Raw genomic sequence first — 15875 nt, forward strand, 5'->3', positions numbered from 1 at the left:
ATTACCGGCGCCAATCACAGCTCGAAGGATTTCATGAAGATCACGGTAAAACTTCCATTTTTCTTATTTCTGGGGAAGAGATTATCTAAATAGAAATAGAGCATACTAATGAGCTAGCTGACTCTACATTTCCTGTAGTAGCGTTCTTACCATCAAGAAATATCCATGTACATGTACACAGTACAGTGGACAGTACTCCGTACGGAGTAGAAGGGTACACATAGTTAACAGCCGCAATGCTGCGACTCCACCTCACTTGTACACTTCAGTGACTTCATCTCTACATCCACCTCTTTCCTCTCTATCTACTATTCAGCCATCATGTCAAACATACGCGTATGTCTTCTGTCTACCATAAATCCTAATTAACTCGGTTGCTATGCATACTTCTGGGCTGTAGCAGGGCTAGAACTGCAAGTTCTCCAGTTGTACTTGTGCTGATACCTCCTCTCTTCTAGGTTGCTTTCAAAGTCCACGGCACTGTTCAAGGTACGTCCAGCTCATGACAGGTCTCAAGACTTAACCACTACTGTCAACTCTAGACACTAACATGATGTCCTAGGAGTTGGCTTCCGGTAAGAAGTATCCCCAGGACCCCAGCTACGTCCGATGACATCATATCATATCCAGTGAGTTAACCAGCGACTAACTGTTCATGCAATACAGGGACTTCACTCAAAAGGCTGCAAAGCTCTATGATCTCAAGGGTTGGGTTAGGAATACTACCTGCGGAAGGGTATAGGGTTTCCTGTCCTTTGCGTAACCATATATGACTGACTGGATCATATTAGGTCGAGGGCGAGGCACAGGGTCCTGATGAGAAAGTGCAAAAGTTCCTCCAGCGCATTGACAAAGGACCATCCATGGCTCAAGTGGTAAAACTGGAGAAGCGAAGTTTGGATTTGCGTGAGGATGAAGAGGGATTCTCTGTGATGCGGACTGCAGAGTCCATGTTTAAACCGGAGAACTAGGGTTGAGTTGATATCTTGCTCAGATCAACCACAATACAGCGACCATTCTTACTACTACACCCATCCATCTTGGATAGCCAAGTTAAGTGGTCCTCACGGACCAACTTATTTCCTGGTGGTTTTCACGGCAAAGCCATACTTGACGAAGCAACAACATTGAACGTAGGAATATCAACCTGCACATATCGCACATAAGCAAGCATCGCGATGCCATCCAATCTAATCCAAACAAACCATCTCTTTCTTATGGAGATCAGACTCCCAACGGACAAAAGATCGATAGTTACACCAAAAAAGAATATCACATCTTTCATCATACCGCGATAGATCTAAGATCATGACGCTGAGATCTGGATAATAGATGCCCCTCATCGGCAGGGAACGGGGAAGAGACTTACCCTCTTTTTCAGGTCGTCAACCGTACTGACGTACTATTTGGCCACCGGTGAGACAGATGGAATGGATATTTCCAAGATCCAAACATCAGGAACCTGACCGGAGCCTCGATGCCAAAGAATTCAGGCCGTCCAAACTTGTTCCGGCAACATACGGGCTGAGTCATGGTGTTGGTCCCGTTCCCTCCCGAAGTCACCTGCCAGCAAAGCCTTGTTCGGACTCGAAAAAAAAAATTTATACGGGATAGCGTCAAGTTCTGAATAAGTTATAGAGATAATGGGAAGCATTATGTAGTTGCTTCTTGTTCAGGTGTAATGACCGCTCCGGGATCGTGAGCATTGAGTGGTGGTTCGGCAGGCCGATGGAAAGATCGGCATACTTGGAAGATTTCAATGATTACATCGGTAACTTCATCGACGAAGTATACGGGATGCCATCATTTTCATGGGCAGCTGACGGACTGACCGGGCCGTTTCCTTTGTTGGTTTTGGCAACATTCCCGATCATATTCGTGTCCCAAGGTTTGCGTACCTTTAAATATTCAACCTTCAACCCCTTCCTTCAACCTCCAACTATCTACTACCTTAACCTTATTCTTCACTCCTCCCTCCATATCAACGTCCACTCGAGCCCTCTTTCCTTCAATTGGTTCCGAGACTCGCTCTCATTGTTTACATCATGAATACCCTATCAGTTAGGGCCCCCTTGCAGGCGGCGGCAAGGCAGCGTTATCTGCACATGGCTGTCCGAGCCTACTCAGGTGTTGCAGCGACAGCTTTTGGCCCCGCATGTGGGGACAGGAAACGCACGTCACCACTCAGCCTTACCTCTAAGCGCCCCATCTCGTCAACATCTCAGAAACAAATCACAGAATACTTCCCGCCCCCAAAGGCCCCAAATGTCAAGGAAGTGGAATCACCATGGGTACATCCAGTGTAGGTATCCCGGCGCCCTCCAATTGGAACAGGAATTGACATTCTCAGGTACACGGAGGCCCAAATGCGAAACATCACCATCGCGCACCGACAAGCCACAAATTGGTCCGACTGGGTTGCCCTAGGCACCGTCCGCATGTTCCGATGGGGCATGGACATGGCGACTGGATACCAGCACCCGAAGCCCGGCGAAGTACTCCCCGATAGATTCAAAATGACGGAAGAGAAATGGCTATCGCGGTTCGTCTTCTTGGAAAGTGTGGCCGGTGTCCCCGGAATGGTGGGCGGCATGCTGCGACATCTCCGGAGTCTTCGCAAGATGAAGAGAGACAATGGATGGTATGTAAATTGGGTCTCAGCTGGCGTGGCGAAATGTCAACTCAACGCTAACCATCATCTGCCGTTATAGGATCGAAACCCTGCTCGAAGAAGCATTCAACGAACGCATGCACCTTCTTACTTTCCTCAAGCTAGCCGAGCCTGGCTGGTTCATGCGCCTGATGGTTCTCGGTGCCCAAGGTGTCTTCTTCAACGGCTTCTTCCTGGCATACCTGGCTTCGCCACGCATCTGCCACAGATTCGTGGGATATCTCGAAGAGGAGGCTGTCATTACCTACACCCGTGCGATTGAGGAGTTGGAGACAGGGAAGCTTCCACACTGGGAAGATCTCGACGCACCCGCGATTGCGATCCAATATTGGCAAATGCCAGAGGGTCAGCGCAAGATGAGAGATCTTTTGCTCTTTATCCGCGCGGACGAGGCCAAACACCGCGAGGTCAATCACACCCTGGGTAACCTCGACTTCGCCATTGATCCCAATCCCTACCAAACCGAATACATCGACCCGACTCGAGACCACCCGACCAAGGGCATTGAAAACATAAAGCCAGAGGGATGGAAGCGATCGGATATCTTTGGGTCTAGGCCGAAAGATGTGCAGAGCTGAGGTGCATAACACGGCATTTTTCAAAAGCATTCATACTGGCGTTAGGCAGGTCATATAAATATTATTAGACCAATAGAATCTCCTCTCTGATTGGAAATTTCGAAGGTTTCAGAAGAATCGAACAATAAACTTGAGGTCAACCGTGGAACGCGGGGCGTAAGCTAGACCCAACAAGGCAATCTAGCAACACGTCCGAGGCCGAGTATACAATTTGTACATCTAGCCACTTCGCAGTTTCACCATTCTGGGGACACAACGGCCGGAAGAAAGAGGTTTCACTGGTCTCATTGGTTGTCCTTTGGTGGACATGAAAGCCTCATCTCTTTCAACTCCCATGTGGACAGTTGACCCGCTTCCCCTTTTAGCCCCGGTTAGTCGAAGCCCCCCTTTTGACCCAAAAGCAGTTCCTCACCCGTCGATCGTGCAGGCCTCATTAAACCTCCGTCCTTTCATTAATTTTATTTATATAAAAGCCGTTGCTCCCGATCGGCCAGATCTCGTTAATGCAGAATCCCCCGCAGAACATCTTCATCCTTCGTGAACATTCCATTGATCGACCTCCACGCGCCTCGGATCTACAAATTTCGGACAGGTCACATAGCCCACATTGAAACAATCCTTACACAATGGATGCGCCCCGGCAGTCTACAGAGTCTAGGATGGCGCCCGTCCGTGCCTCTTCGCCATCGCCTTCAATCCCAGCAACACCAGCAATCTCCTCATATTCCTCCCCAGACCGAACATTTTCATCCGAGTCTTCCCGTTCCGCCTCCTCCGCCACCTCCGCAGACGCCAGGTCGTCCGTATCGATTTCAACTCGCCGCCATGGGTACACACGTGCATTGGGTGCCGAATTCGCCGAGTCGGCCCGCCACCGCGACAGCGTCATGAGTCTCGGTAGCATCGCCCACCTCCAATATTATTTCGCCCGGACGGGTCTGCTGGACGGGAAGAGCGGGAGGGGCCGCGAGTGGGACAAAGACAAGAAGGACAAAGATAGCGTGCCGCGAGTCTTGATCACTCCGAATCAGCGGCACATGGATGATGATCTGGTCGCTAGCCCCTCAGATATGGCGGAGCCGGATGATGTGGAGGAAGAGGATGGCGAGGTGATGCTGCCGCCCACAGTCAGCACTTACAGTATCAAAACACACCACATTCCGCCTCCGCCAGATCTACTCACCTTGCGTCGACGGCTGATGCTGGCGCTGGATAAAGCGGAGACCAATATCGAAGCAATTGAAAATGGCGCGGAGCCTCCTCCCCGCCCCAGCAGGCAGAGTCTTTCTCCGGGTGATATGCCCGAGACAAACTACGATGACCGATCGCAGGCCCCAACCCCAATGAATAAGGAGGAGGCGCAGGGCATGTGCATTCTAGACGATGTGACCAATGCCATCCGCGCAGCCAAGATCTATTACACCACCCACGAAAACCCAGAACGCTTATCATCAATAAAAAGCGAACGCGAGATTCGCAAAGAGCTGTTCGATGTCCTTGAAGTTCTGAAACGGTGGGCTGCACGGCATTTCGCCAGCGGTCTGCGCGAGGAGGAACGCGAGCGGATTCAGGGGTGGATTGCGGGTGTGCGCACCATGTTGGTCCGCGAGAAAGCCCTAGAAGATCTTGAAGCTCAAGAGCGGGAGAATTGGGATTGGGCGGCTGGCGACTGGAGAGGCCGCGAGCGTTCTCGCGAGGAATCCTTCCTTCGCAGCCTGATGCCTGGAGGAGACTCCTTGCCGACCTGGACACCAGTCGAGGAAACTCCTGATGATACGCTCCCCACTGCCTTCCTTGAGCGGTTCCGCGATGGTCGTGCTTTGGTCCAGTTACACAACCTTGCTATCAAGAAGTCGAAACGCCAATTTGGGGAGATTACCTCCTACCACTCGGATGTCGCCAAGCCCTACCGACAGACTGAGAATCTCCAGTTCTGGGTGAAAGCTGCAGAGCTCCGTTGGGAGCTCCGGCTGGATGTTGATGTGATAGGAGTGGTACAGAACAGCGGCGCTGCTGCTTGGAAGCGATTCGATACTGCATTGTTGGCTTGGTGTAAGACTGTTCGCGAAGAGCTGGTGCGTGACTGGCAGGCAGCTAACCCTGGCCGACCGCCCAGCGCTGGATTGATTTGAGGCTATACTTGGGAATGTTGAAGCTATAAATTTGCATCTCGGTTCTCTTTGCTTTTTTTTTCTTTTTTTGGTTTTTTGCTTGATATTCTTCTGGGCACTTGATACGATACCCCCTGAATTTTGGCCTCGGCCCTCATGTTTTGGTTTCCTCTGGCCTTTTGGTCCTTTTTTGAATCATCTTTGTACATCTCCCTCTCTGGTCCGGTTTCATTCCATAGATGCATACATTGTCAATCTCCCTGAAGATCTGGACATTCATTCCCTGGTCACCGTTGGTGTCTTAGATTGCGCCCAGTCTGTATTAGGAAATATGAGTGTTGATCCGAGAATACGCAGTTACAGATGAAGAGCTTCTCTTTAACGTCCAAAATCAAATCTATCCTGTTAATCTGCGTAGTCGACGACCTCGCAGGCGTGATTGAAAGGCATGGAGTTTCCGTCAGTTGTCCGTCTCTCTTATGAGTCTGGAGACAAATGTCCGACTGAAACTAGAAATAATGAGGCCAAAGAAACAAAAGGAAATGATTTCAACGTGCTGATCCCTAGAATTACATACCGAGGAGGTACATCCAGCCCCATAGTAAGTAGTACGGGGCTGGAGGTACCCCCATTCTGCAGAGAGAACACATTATCCCTCTCCAGGGCTTTCGTCTCGTTTGCTGCCCAATGTCTTGCCTGTTCTCACGATAGTTCGCGCAACCGTCTCTCGATTCTTTCTGTCATGTAGCTTAGCTCTCTTGCGATTGAATAGCCAAAGCCGCCGTGAGAAGGAGTCTTGCTGTGTTCCGAGCGCCGAGCACAACGAAACATTCCTTGTATCCCTGTCCGAACATCCTTTAGTCCCTTCTGCGCTTTTTATTCACCCCCCGGTCTCCATGCATGCCACTGTCGCCGGTTCACCACATGCGACCGACCTCGCGGCGCATTCTCCTAACACGTCCGCAACACCCACCTCCCCTCCGTCACTCACCCCCGCGCTCTCCGTTTCCCCAAATGATTCCGGTGCCTCCACCCTCCGCCGCTTGAAATCCAAATCATCCCTGCGGAGCCTTGAAAGCAACCCCGAAGAGAGAACTTCGCCGGCGGAATCGACGAGCGCCGGCCGGACTTCCTTTCTCCGCCGCCTTTCTCCCGCCCTCGCTGCCCGGGTGAAGCTGCTGGACGGCAGCAACAAGTCCGCAACCCAGACGCGGACTGTCACGCCAGTTGGCCGTATCCCACAAGAGCATCTGAAGGAGCTGGATAGTCTCCACCAGGATCTATCGATCAAGGTTAAGAGAAAAGGTCAGGCGTGGTCCGCCACGGCCACATCCCCACAGCCACCGGAATTCAAGCGCAGCGCCTCGAACCAGCTCGAGCTACCCCGACAAGATATCCTCCAAGAGATCGCGGACGCGCGACGAGAAATCCAGGAGTCTTCCGAAGCTGTCGTGGACAATCCTGAGCCGACCGGCGCCTTTCAGACTCCGGAACACAAAACCCCAACCACGCCGATGTCAGTCGCACAACCGGTACTCGCGCAGCCGCGCGCAGAGCCTCTCGCGAGCCCCCTTGGCTCAACGGGCGTTCAAGACAACCGGACCGACTTTGAAAAGTACGTCGACGACACCGCGATGAAAGATGCACAGTCCGCCCCGAAGCCACCGCCGAAAGATACTCCTCCCGCCGATGCAACGCACTCGCGTTCGTCCTCCAATTCGCAATCATACTTCAATCATATGGGCCCGGGACGCGCGGAATCCATTTACTCTTTCGGACGGGCCTCCTTCAGCAGTCAGCTCTCGCAGCTAACCTCAATCTATCTACCGCAGCCCGCTTCGCTCGAGGCGAGCATTGAAAACATTTCCACAGCTCTGGCGGCAGTTCGGGCCTTGAACAACGCCGCAGAACAAATTCAAATCTGGATCAAGAAGGCCTCGGATGTGCTATGTGGCCTGGATGCTGAAGATGACGTGGAATGGGCTGCGGCTGGTGGCCGCGATGGACTAGATGAGGTCGACAAAGCAATTAACCGTTTTGAGTCGCTCGTCAACGTGTACGTGCGCGCTATTGAGAATGTCCAGCTGCGCGATGACATCGGAAATGTCGATGGGGAGAACTTGAAGACCATCGTGAACCAGATGGAGAGCATCCTCGAAAACTGGTCTCAGATCAAGGACAAGCTGAAAGGTGTAAAAGAGCAAGTCGAGTTAGCTATGGAGTGGGAGGAGCTTTGGTCCAATGTGTTGGGCGATGTAGGCGTCGAGGTCGACAGCCTAAGTGGGCTGATCTTTGAGATGGAAGAGAAGCGGCATCAGGCGTTGATGGACACCGGCGACGCCACCGGCGGCCTTGACATCAACGAACTGGAAACGATTGTGGAAGAGTCCCCCGTCAAGGGTCGCGCGCATGCGCAGAACCGTCTGAGTCTCGGACCCCTCTTAGCATCGGCATCTGGAACCCCCGTTATCAAAACACCGCAGGACGATACCAGTCACTCTAACCTCATGGCTCTCTTTGCGCGCATGCAACCACTCCGCGCATCATTGGACTTCTTACCCATGAGGTTATCCATGTTCCAAGCACGGGCTGAAAACATCTTTCCGACTGCGTGTGAGGAGCTCGAGGAACGGCGCAATCGGTTGGAGGAGAGCTATAAAGTTCTTGAAACTGATGCCGAGGCTCTTCGCAAGGAGTTGGGAGAAGATAAGTGGATTCTCGTTTTCCGCAATGCTGGGGCTCAAGCGCAAAAGATGTTCGACTCAGTTGAACGCAGCATCGGTAAACTCCAGGAAGGTCTGGAATGCGGGATGCAGATGCACAATATGCCAACTCTGACCAAGCGTATGGAAAATTACGTGGCAAAGAAAACGCATTACGTTCCTGCGATTGACCGTGTGATCTCCATCATTCAGAAGGGTGTAAACGACCGACTGACCGTCAACGGTGAGATTCTGCGCCTGCTCTCCGACATGACATCGCGGACAGACGCTCTCAAAGCGAGCATCAAATTTATGGACACGTCCCTCCAAGACATACCCTTCATGAACACCCAGCAGCTGCGAGACTCGGTCTCCAGCATTTTGACCATGGACAGTCCGGCACCGGGCCTCGACACTCCAGGAAGCTCGCCTGCCAACTCGGTAATCATGAGCGGTAACAAGTACAAGCGTGTCTCCACGCCGATGGGCTCAAGTCGTCGCGACAGTTCAGTCGGAAGTGCGACATCTCGTTCTGCCATCCCGCCATCACGTCGCTATTCCAGTTTGCCCCAGCCCGTCGGGACTTACACGGGACGGAAGTCCAGCATCCCACAGCCGACTGGCCTTGTTTCCCCCACCCCGTCCTACAGAAGTTCAATGCTTTACACCCCAACCCCAGCTACCCGTACACGAACACCCGCGCCCCCATCTACAATTCCCAACCGCCCACGCTGGACAACCAGCACGAACCTGAACGACATGTACAACTCGACCCAGCGCAAGTCGTCCGCGCCCCAAGCCCGGACCCCACGCCCTTCGTCGACCCTATCCGCCCGAGACAGAGAAATGTCCTCATCTCCAATTTCCGGCATGCGTTCAACCAGTCGCGTCTCCAGCCGCTTCGGCTCCCGCAGTCCAAATCATTATCTCCCCTCACCCACCCCAGCGCGCTCCTCCCTCCTTGACCCACCACCATACAGCCGGCTTCGCCGTCAATCCGGCATCCCAAGTACCCCGCGCAGCCGTCAGAGCTTCGCTGGCCCGCCTACTGCCTTCAGTCGCAGTACCACTGCAGCTAGAGAGGCAGCCGTCAGCCCGAGTCGAACCGAACGTCCTGGGACTGCGCTCGGCCATTCTCTCAACAGACGCACCAGTCTACTCCCGTTGCCGAAGCGTAAGGAGCCAGCGACCCCGAAGCCGGTCGATACGCGTCCGCCTTGGCGCTAGGCGGTTTGTTTTGCATTTGCATTGCATATCAGCATCATACCATGCATTTTAGCGACCGTCTTCTTATTTTCACTCTTCTGGCATCTATCTCTCTCACCTGAACCCTCATCCTTACCCTTGTCCCTACTATCATCATTACCATTATCCTTCAACATCTCTGTTTTATCTACCTCCTTTCCCCTGGACAACACCCCCTACGTACTCGCGGACGCCGAATCGCCAGTCGGCGACAAGTGCGAAGGGAAGTGTGATAGCCAGGTTTTGCGTGATATCCCTTTTGCTTGCATATGGTCTGAGCGTTGTGATCTTTTGCTTTTCTGGCGATCATGTTGTTCTTTCGAACTCCATTAATTGTCACTCCGCTTCGATTGGTGGATATCACCCTTTGTATTCTTATCTGTAATGTCTCGGAATCCAATATCAATATCCATTCAATCTAAGCCATTGTAAGGTCATTCTTATGTAGGCAGGGTAGGAAGTGCTGTTCATCATTCGTAATAACATGATCCTATATACCTGAGACAATGTATCAAATTTGATCCCAATTCATGAACAATAGACGGCGAGACGCAGCATAGAAGTAGAAGAAGTAGAACCAAACCTCGACTAATTCCCCAACTCACGTCCGAAAATCAATGCATCAACCAGCTCCTCGCTGTTAGCCAACCGCGCAGCTTTGGGAACTCTCCCGATAACGCTGAATCCCAGGTTCTCCCAGATGCGGATGGATGCCGGGTTGTTAGCAAAGACAAGGTTGAAAACAGAGTATGTGTATCCCTAGCCGCCAAGTCAGTTAGTAGACCTTCTTTGTACCTGGGCACAAAAGCCATGCAACAGCTGCTAACGCCAGAGTCGGGAGGCTCAACCATACCAATCTCGGTGCAAATTCCAGATAAGCCTCCCCCATAGCTTGTCCAACACCCTTGCCGCGAGCAGCTGTGGTGGTAAGGAAACCTGCATTGCAGATGTGGGAGCAACGTCCTGTATACAGTCAACATCATTGAATTCAACCGAGCTGGGGGAATATCAAGAAAGAAAAACTTACCAGGATAGTTAGGCTTGATATAAAAAGTCCCCAAACAAACCCTCTCCCAATCCCTCCCCTCCCTAAGTCCCTCCCCCTCATCATCCAAAATCGCCAGAACAGCAAACGTCCCAAACCAGTACTCCGCGAACTGATCTAGCGCCATCGGCTGCTCCATGGGATATGTTGCGCCTCGGATGATCTCCGCGGTGAACTCCTCGTGCAGGAACTTGACTAGCTCCTTGGGCACGGTCTTTGCTCCACCCGTGATCGGGTACAGTGTTATTGGGGCATTGGAGAGTTTGGGGAGGGTGGTTTTCCTTGGGGACAGGGTTGGCGCTGCGATGGTGTGGGCTTTTGGTGGGGGGTTGCGGGTTGAGGGGTCTTCCAGGATGGAGGGCATTCTGGCAGCCTGGCTTATATGGGTGGTTTGTGGGGGTTGGAGGTTAGGATGAGGTGGGATGGAAGGTTGAATGTATACTTGGGAAGAGGTTAAAGGGGATTTTTGGCTGTTGATATCGGGCTCGGCCGGTTTTCGGAGTCAGCCTGTCATTTTTAGGGCGTTCTCCACTGGCGTTGGGGTAATTTGTCTTTTGGTGATGGGTCTGGTATCTGGAACATGACAGATGGCCCTGAGATGGGTTTCGATCCGAGTGCGCCTTGTGGTTTGTATGAACGAGCAATTCTTGGTCTGTTATAGCCTTGGATATGCGAAGGATGCTTAGATGGCACTCTCGGAGTTGTTCCGTGTCTGGGATACTCGGGAGTGATTGTGGCAAGGCGATGGTCTGGACTCTGGAATGGCTATATAGCACGACAAGATGTACCACTCAATTGTTAGGATTGTCATATCAAGGGACAGCCTGAATTCGTCTCGTCTATTCCTACATCTAGTATGTACATATTGCCTGGTTGGGGGCTGAGAGATGCCCGCATCGCCCAGCATAACCCTACCAAGTTTGCATGGCTGCCCTGATAGTATCAGGCTGATACCACGCTGTGCACCCGTGGGTCATTCCAATCGAATAAGACGAGCTTGCTTCGTTCAGTATTCGTCCCATCGACTGCCCGGGTGACTAGCGTTGACCTCGGTCCAGCGTAAACTTGATACTCATTGACCATTTCCTTCCCCTTCTCCGTCATTCTTGATAGCCTGCATGAGCTCGAGCAACTGTCCGAGTTGCTGATCTGGAACGACACCAAAAGATTAGCAACACGATCGGACCGACACGAGAACGAGATAACAGCCAAAAACATACCGCTCATCTTATCCAACTTGGCTTTGTCCAGCTTATCCCCAGCCCATTGATCACCTTCCAACTTTTGCGCATAAAGCTGCCACTCGGTCAAGAATCCGATCTAACATCCTGATGATTAGCAACTGTCCCAACAACCCGGTTGTCATCCACTAAGCCTCGGTCCAGTCCACTCTTCGGCTCCGGATAACGAACTAGCCACAGACAACTTTGGAAAAACGAAACATACAATATGCAATGGATTTTCCACATTCCTGTGTGCGCGGAATTCGTTCTTAACATAAGAATCGCCCAGCACGCGCATCTCCGGCTCGAGTTTGCGATGGACGCGTAGGATGCGCCGGTACAGCTGCAGCGGCGGGAGGAGCGCGAGAGCCTCGCTGAGGCTGGACTTCGAGCCAATCGAGGCCGGCGTGGCCATGAGTAAACGTTGAGCGACCCGCATGTTGGCTATTTGGAGGATGAGTCCGATGATGTTGTCAGGAAAGAGCTTATGACATAATTTTCTGGGGATTTTCGAGGCAAAGGCGGCGAGAACAACGCGCGAATCAGCGGGTCGGGATGTTTCTCGGGGCTCGGGGATTTGGAGATTTTTACTCCGTAGACAGTTGAATCATTTCACTTCCACTTGTTGATATTCTTATTCATTCGTCCATTTTGAAGCGGGTTTAGCAACTTCTTCTCGTTTTGGTCCGGAGAATTATCATTTCGGAGCGAAACCTGCGCGTTCTGCGCATCATCTGGAGATCACCCCCACTATCTCCAAAGAATAAATTTCGAATTTTTGGAGCAATATTGCCTCGTTGAATATACACAATGCTTCCCACACCAGATACTTCACATGTGTCATTTGACACCATCTATGAGCCCTCCGAGGACTCATATCTCTTCCTAGACACACTGGCATCAACCTCTGAATCAGAATGGCTCTCCGAACGTTTTCCGAGCCAAGAGGCATCGCCACTAGTCGTCGAAGTAGGCACCGGCTCCGGTGTAGTACTGGCATTCGCCAGCGCACAGTCTCAGCAGATCTTCGGCCGGCGTGACATCCTCACGCTAGGTACAGATGTAAACCGCAATGCCTGCATCGCGACGCGGACAACGGCAACAACAGCCATCAACACAGAGCAACAACCGTCTCCCCAAACAGTGCACATATCTTCGTTGACAGCCGATCTCTGTGCGCCTCTCCGTCCTGGCAGCGTCGACGTCCTCCTCTTCAACCCACCCTATGTCCCGACTGAGGATCTGCCGTCGCTGCCTTCTGCGGCGCAGAATGACCCTGCTCTTGCAGAGGCCATGTCTCGCTCTGCCAAGTTCGATAACGACTCGTACTTTTTGTCCTTGACGTATGCCGGTGGCGCAGATGGTATGGAAACTACGGATCGGTTGCTAGATGCCATTCCGGATGTGCTGTCTGCGCGTGGTGTCGCTTATGTCCTGCTTTGCAAGCAGAATCGGCCCGAGGACGTCAAGGAGCGTATTCGTGGTTGGGGTGGTTGGCAGGCGGAGACGGTGGGGTCGAGTGGGATGCAAGCAGGATGGGAGAAGTTGGTTATTGTGAGAATTTGGAGAGCTGATTGCTCATGATGAGTAAATCCACAAATAAGGAGAGACGTTGGAGATGTTGGAGCCTTGGAGGTTTCCATGGAAATGATGATACCATTTATAGATTAACGACATTCGAGAATTCGCAGATACTACGTAACTAGTAGCTTCAAGCTAAGCAGCGGAACTGAGTCGCGAGTCCGCGACTCGCGACTCGCGATGTGAACCACCAGGAGAGCCCGATGTTGTTTGCTGTTAAAACCAGCTAACCTGGGTTGAACAATGTGACAGAGGTCTTGGTAGCTCTGATATGATGGATCATATTTACGTAACTACATCAGTCCCTTAACTAGTTAAGTAAATAGACGTGAGATGGATGGATTACCATCCTGGCAGTAGCAGAGTTAGTGCGTACGTATAACATAACAGGAGTGCGTGAATATAGCATACCATCCAACCCCAGTGTCATGTTCATTCATGCCGTGGCGTTAAGCCACTCACTGTACCCCACAACTTGATTTTCACCAGACACCAACCGCGCCAGCACCCGCTCTCCAATCTCAATCATGGCGTCGAAACCAGAGTCGCGTATAGTCCGCGCCCTTACACCCAAGAAAAAACCCAACACAGCGCAAGCAGCTGCTCCTCAACAGGCAGGCCAAAATGCCTACACAAATGGTGATCTTCAAGGCGCAATCGAGTCATTCACCCAGGTGCGCCTTACCTTGTTCGTCCCATCACCAGCCAGGCTAATCGTCCCTACTGGTAGGCATTGGCAGCAAACGACGAGGATGTCGGAGTTTTAGATAATCGCGCTGCCACTTACTGCAAATTGAAGCGGTATGACCTGGCTCGGGCTGATGCCTGGGCCATGGTTGAGCTCGCACCTAATGAGGACCGTGTATGTATTCATCTGACCACTTTTTCTTGGGTCGATAACCATGGGGATAGGGATATCTACGTTTGGCTAAGGTCCTGTGCCTGGATGGGAACTTCGACATGGCCCGGGACATCTACGAATATGCCCTCCAACAGCTCCCAGTCAATCACCCAGGCCGTGAGGTAGTCACTCAGTTGCTCGAAAAATTGCTGGACAAGCTGGCTGGAGGCAACCGACGTGACCCATTTACGGTCCTGCCACTAGAAGTGGCAGATATAATTCTCCACCACCTTTCCTTTAAGCAGATCGTGTACGTATTCACTTTCACCACTGAGATGCATTGGCTTATCCCCCTTATAGGGCAATCATGCGTGTCTGCAAAGGGTGGCATGGATTCCTAATCGGCCTCTCAAGCCTCTGGATGCACGTTGATCTCACAGAGGCCAGATATGATGTTTCATCCAATACTGTCCGAGACTACATCCATCGATCGCGAGCTCAACTAACCAATGCCACCATAAGAAGACTCCTCCCCCACGCTATACCCCAAGTGATTGATATGTTAAGCAGGTGCCCAAAGCTGGAGCATCTACATTTCCGAGCATTCTATGTGCCCAGTATATTCTACCCGAAGATCCAAGAATTTCGTCAGCTGAAGACTCTAGTCTGTGGACCAGGCATCACGATTTCTCACGAACGTGTTGGAAGCGTCTTATCCGCTCTCACAAATCTCGAAAAGGCTACATTCTATGACGTCTGGGATCCAGTCACTGGGTCTCCGCAACCCACGCCGACATGGCCCAAGTACCTTCCGAACTTGAAGAGTTTGATTCTCAAATGTTCACAAAATTCCCACTCCATAGGCTTCGCATATAACTTTGAAGATGTTGTTCCGGGGCTAACATCGGTAGGCTCTCTCCCACCCTGTTCTCCCCCAATTGAAGCTAATACCAACCACCCAGTCTGTATACCCTAATCTAAAGGAACTACGGCTTCTCTGGAACACAGCACATTCACGGCATTACGAATTCTGTCCCGTGCGTTGGGAGCCCCCAGAAATACCAGTCCTGCCAGTTCTGCCAGCCCTGCGCATCCTCGACCTCCGAGGCGCAGTCCTCTCAACCTTCTTCTACTCAATGCTCCCAGCCACCCTCGAAACCCTCCGTGTGGACTCGAGCAGGTTGGAAAATAACGAGTTTCTTGTATTCGACAACTACGTCCCAAACCTGAAGACCGTGATATTCAACGATTGCCCCTGGGTCGACTATGATAACCTTCTCTTATTCGCACGGTACTCCAAGAACCCCCTCGAAACCCTACATATCAACTTTTGCCCCAGCACAAATGAATACGATCTTTGCTGGTTGTTACTGCGCCGTATTCCAGGCTTGGGGGAAGGGAACCCTTGATGGGGCTAACTGAGCTTCGTGTCGCAGGTCTGGCTGACTTGGACGATAGAACCATGGAGTGGGTGTGGTTTACCTTCCCAAACTTGGGCTTACTTGACCTGTCGCAGACTCAAATCACTGATTGTACCATTCGTCTGTTTGCGGATGCCCGGAAGGATGGGACTAAAGGTCCACAGCTTGACGTATTGATTATCAAGGGATGTGACCATGTTTCTCGCGATGCCATTGATTATGGACGGCAGATGGGGATTGAGATTATCACTTGAGTAACTGGGTGTTCGAAGCCACGAAGAGTCGCATAAGCCTGCGTGGCTTGTACAATGACGATAATACCAAGTGTGTACATATTGGATAAGAAATTACTGATCTCCATTCTGGGGTCCACATTGCTTTCTTTCGAGGTCAGATAGAATGTGGAACATTGGCTTGAATCCGCCAGAAATCAATGTCTCATTGCAAGGCTCCAGTA

General features: G+C 51.7%; 8 protein-coding genes across 8 annotated transcripts; 6 read left to right on the top strand and 2 right to left on the bottom strand.

Moving 5' to 3' along the window:
* Positions 1-321: 321 nt before the first annotated feature.
* On the top strand, positions 322-971 carry N7515_005695 (acylphosphatase; the record flags this gene model as incomplete). The annotated part of the gene is made up of 5 exons (XM_056666439.1): positions 322-336; positions 459-489; positions 563-575; positions 667-736; positions 792-971. The coding sequence occupies 5 exons, from the start codon at positions 322-324 to the stop codon at positions 969-971; spliced, it is 309 nt and encodes a 102-aa protein (XP_056520035.1).
* A 1074-nt stretch (positions 972-2045) lies between these two features.
* On the top strand, positions 2046-3249 carry N7515_005696 (alternative oxidase; the record flags this gene model as incomplete). The annotated part of the gene is made up of 3 exons (XM_056666440.1): positions 2046-2302; positions 2351-2641; positions 2712-3249. The coding sequence occupies 3 exons, from the start codon at positions 2046-2048 to the stop codon at positions 3247-3249; spliced, it is 1086 nt and encodes a 361-aa protein (XP_056520036.1).
* A 626-nt stretch (positions 3250-3875) lies between these two features.
* N7515_005697 (uncharacterized protein) lies at positions 3876-5381 on the top strand (the record flags this gene model as incomplete). The annotated part of the gene is made up of 1 exon (XM_056666441.1): positions 3876-5381. The coding sequence occupies one exon, from the start codon at positions 3876-3878 to the stop codon at positions 5379-5381; it is 1506 nt and encodes a 501-aa protein (XP_056520037.1).
* An 875-nt stretch (positions 5382-6256) lies between these two features.
* N7515_005698 (KAR9 family protein) lies at positions 6257-9289 on the top strand (the record flags this gene model as incomplete). Its single annotated transcript, XM_056666442.1, has 1 exon — positions 6257-9289. The coding sequence occupies one exon, from the start codon at positions 6257-6259 to the stop codon at positions 9287-9289; it is 3033 nt and encodes a 1010-aa protein (XP_056520038.1).
* Positions 9290-9895: 606 nt separating this feature from the next.
* Positions 9896-10716, bottom strand: N7515_005699 (GNAT family N-acetyltransferase; the record flags this gene model as incomplete). The annotated part of the gene is made up of 3 exons (XM_056666443.1): positions 9896-10066; positions 10125-10270; positions 10335-10716. 3 exons carry the CDS (start codon positions 10714-10716, stop codon positions 9896-9898), a joined length of 699 nt encoding a protein of 232 aa, XP_056520039.1.
* Positions 10717-11424: 708 nt separating this feature from the next.
* Positions 11425-12164, bottom strand: N7515_005700 (succinate dehydrogenase assembly factor 3; the record flags this gene model as incomplete). The annotated part of the gene is made up of 3 exons (XM_056666444.1): positions 11425-11501; positions 11573-11672; positions 11799-12164. Coding segments are annotated over 3 exons (543 nt in total), but the record flags the coding sequence as incomplete, so codon positions are not given.
* A 221-nt stretch (positions 12165-12385) lies between these two features.
* N7515_005701 (S-adenosylmethionine-dependent methyltransferase) lies at positions 12386-13159 on the top strand (the record flags this gene model as incomplete). Its single annotated transcript, XM_056666445.1, has 1 exon — positions 12386-13159. One exon carries the CDS (start codon positions 12386-12388, stop codon positions 13157-13159), a length of 774 nt encoding a protein of 257 aa, XP_056520041.1.
* A 524-nt stretch (positions 13160-13683) lies between these two features.
* On the top strand, positions 13684-15672 carry N7515_005702 (Tetratricopeptide-like helical; the record flags this gene model as incomplete). The annotated part of the gene is made up of 6 exons (XM_056666446.1): positions 13684-13830; positions 13887-14018; positions 14069-14307; positions 14358-14904; positions 14960-15374; positions 15434-15672. The coding sequence occupies 6 exons, from the start codon at positions 13684-13686 to the stop codon at positions 15670-15672; spliced, it is 1719 nt and encodes a 572-aa protein (XP_056520042.1).
* Positions 15673-15875: the final 203 nt, after the last annotated feature.

Source organism: Penicillium bovifimosum, assembly GCF_028826915.1.
Source record: "Penicillium bovifimosum strain IBT 22155 chromosome Unknown utg000005l_segment0_segment0, whole genome shotgun sequence".
Classification (NCBI taxonomy): domain Eukaryota; kingdom Fungi; phylum Ascomycota; class Eurotiomycetes; order Eurotiales; family Aspergillaceae; genus Penicillium; species Penicillium bovifimosum.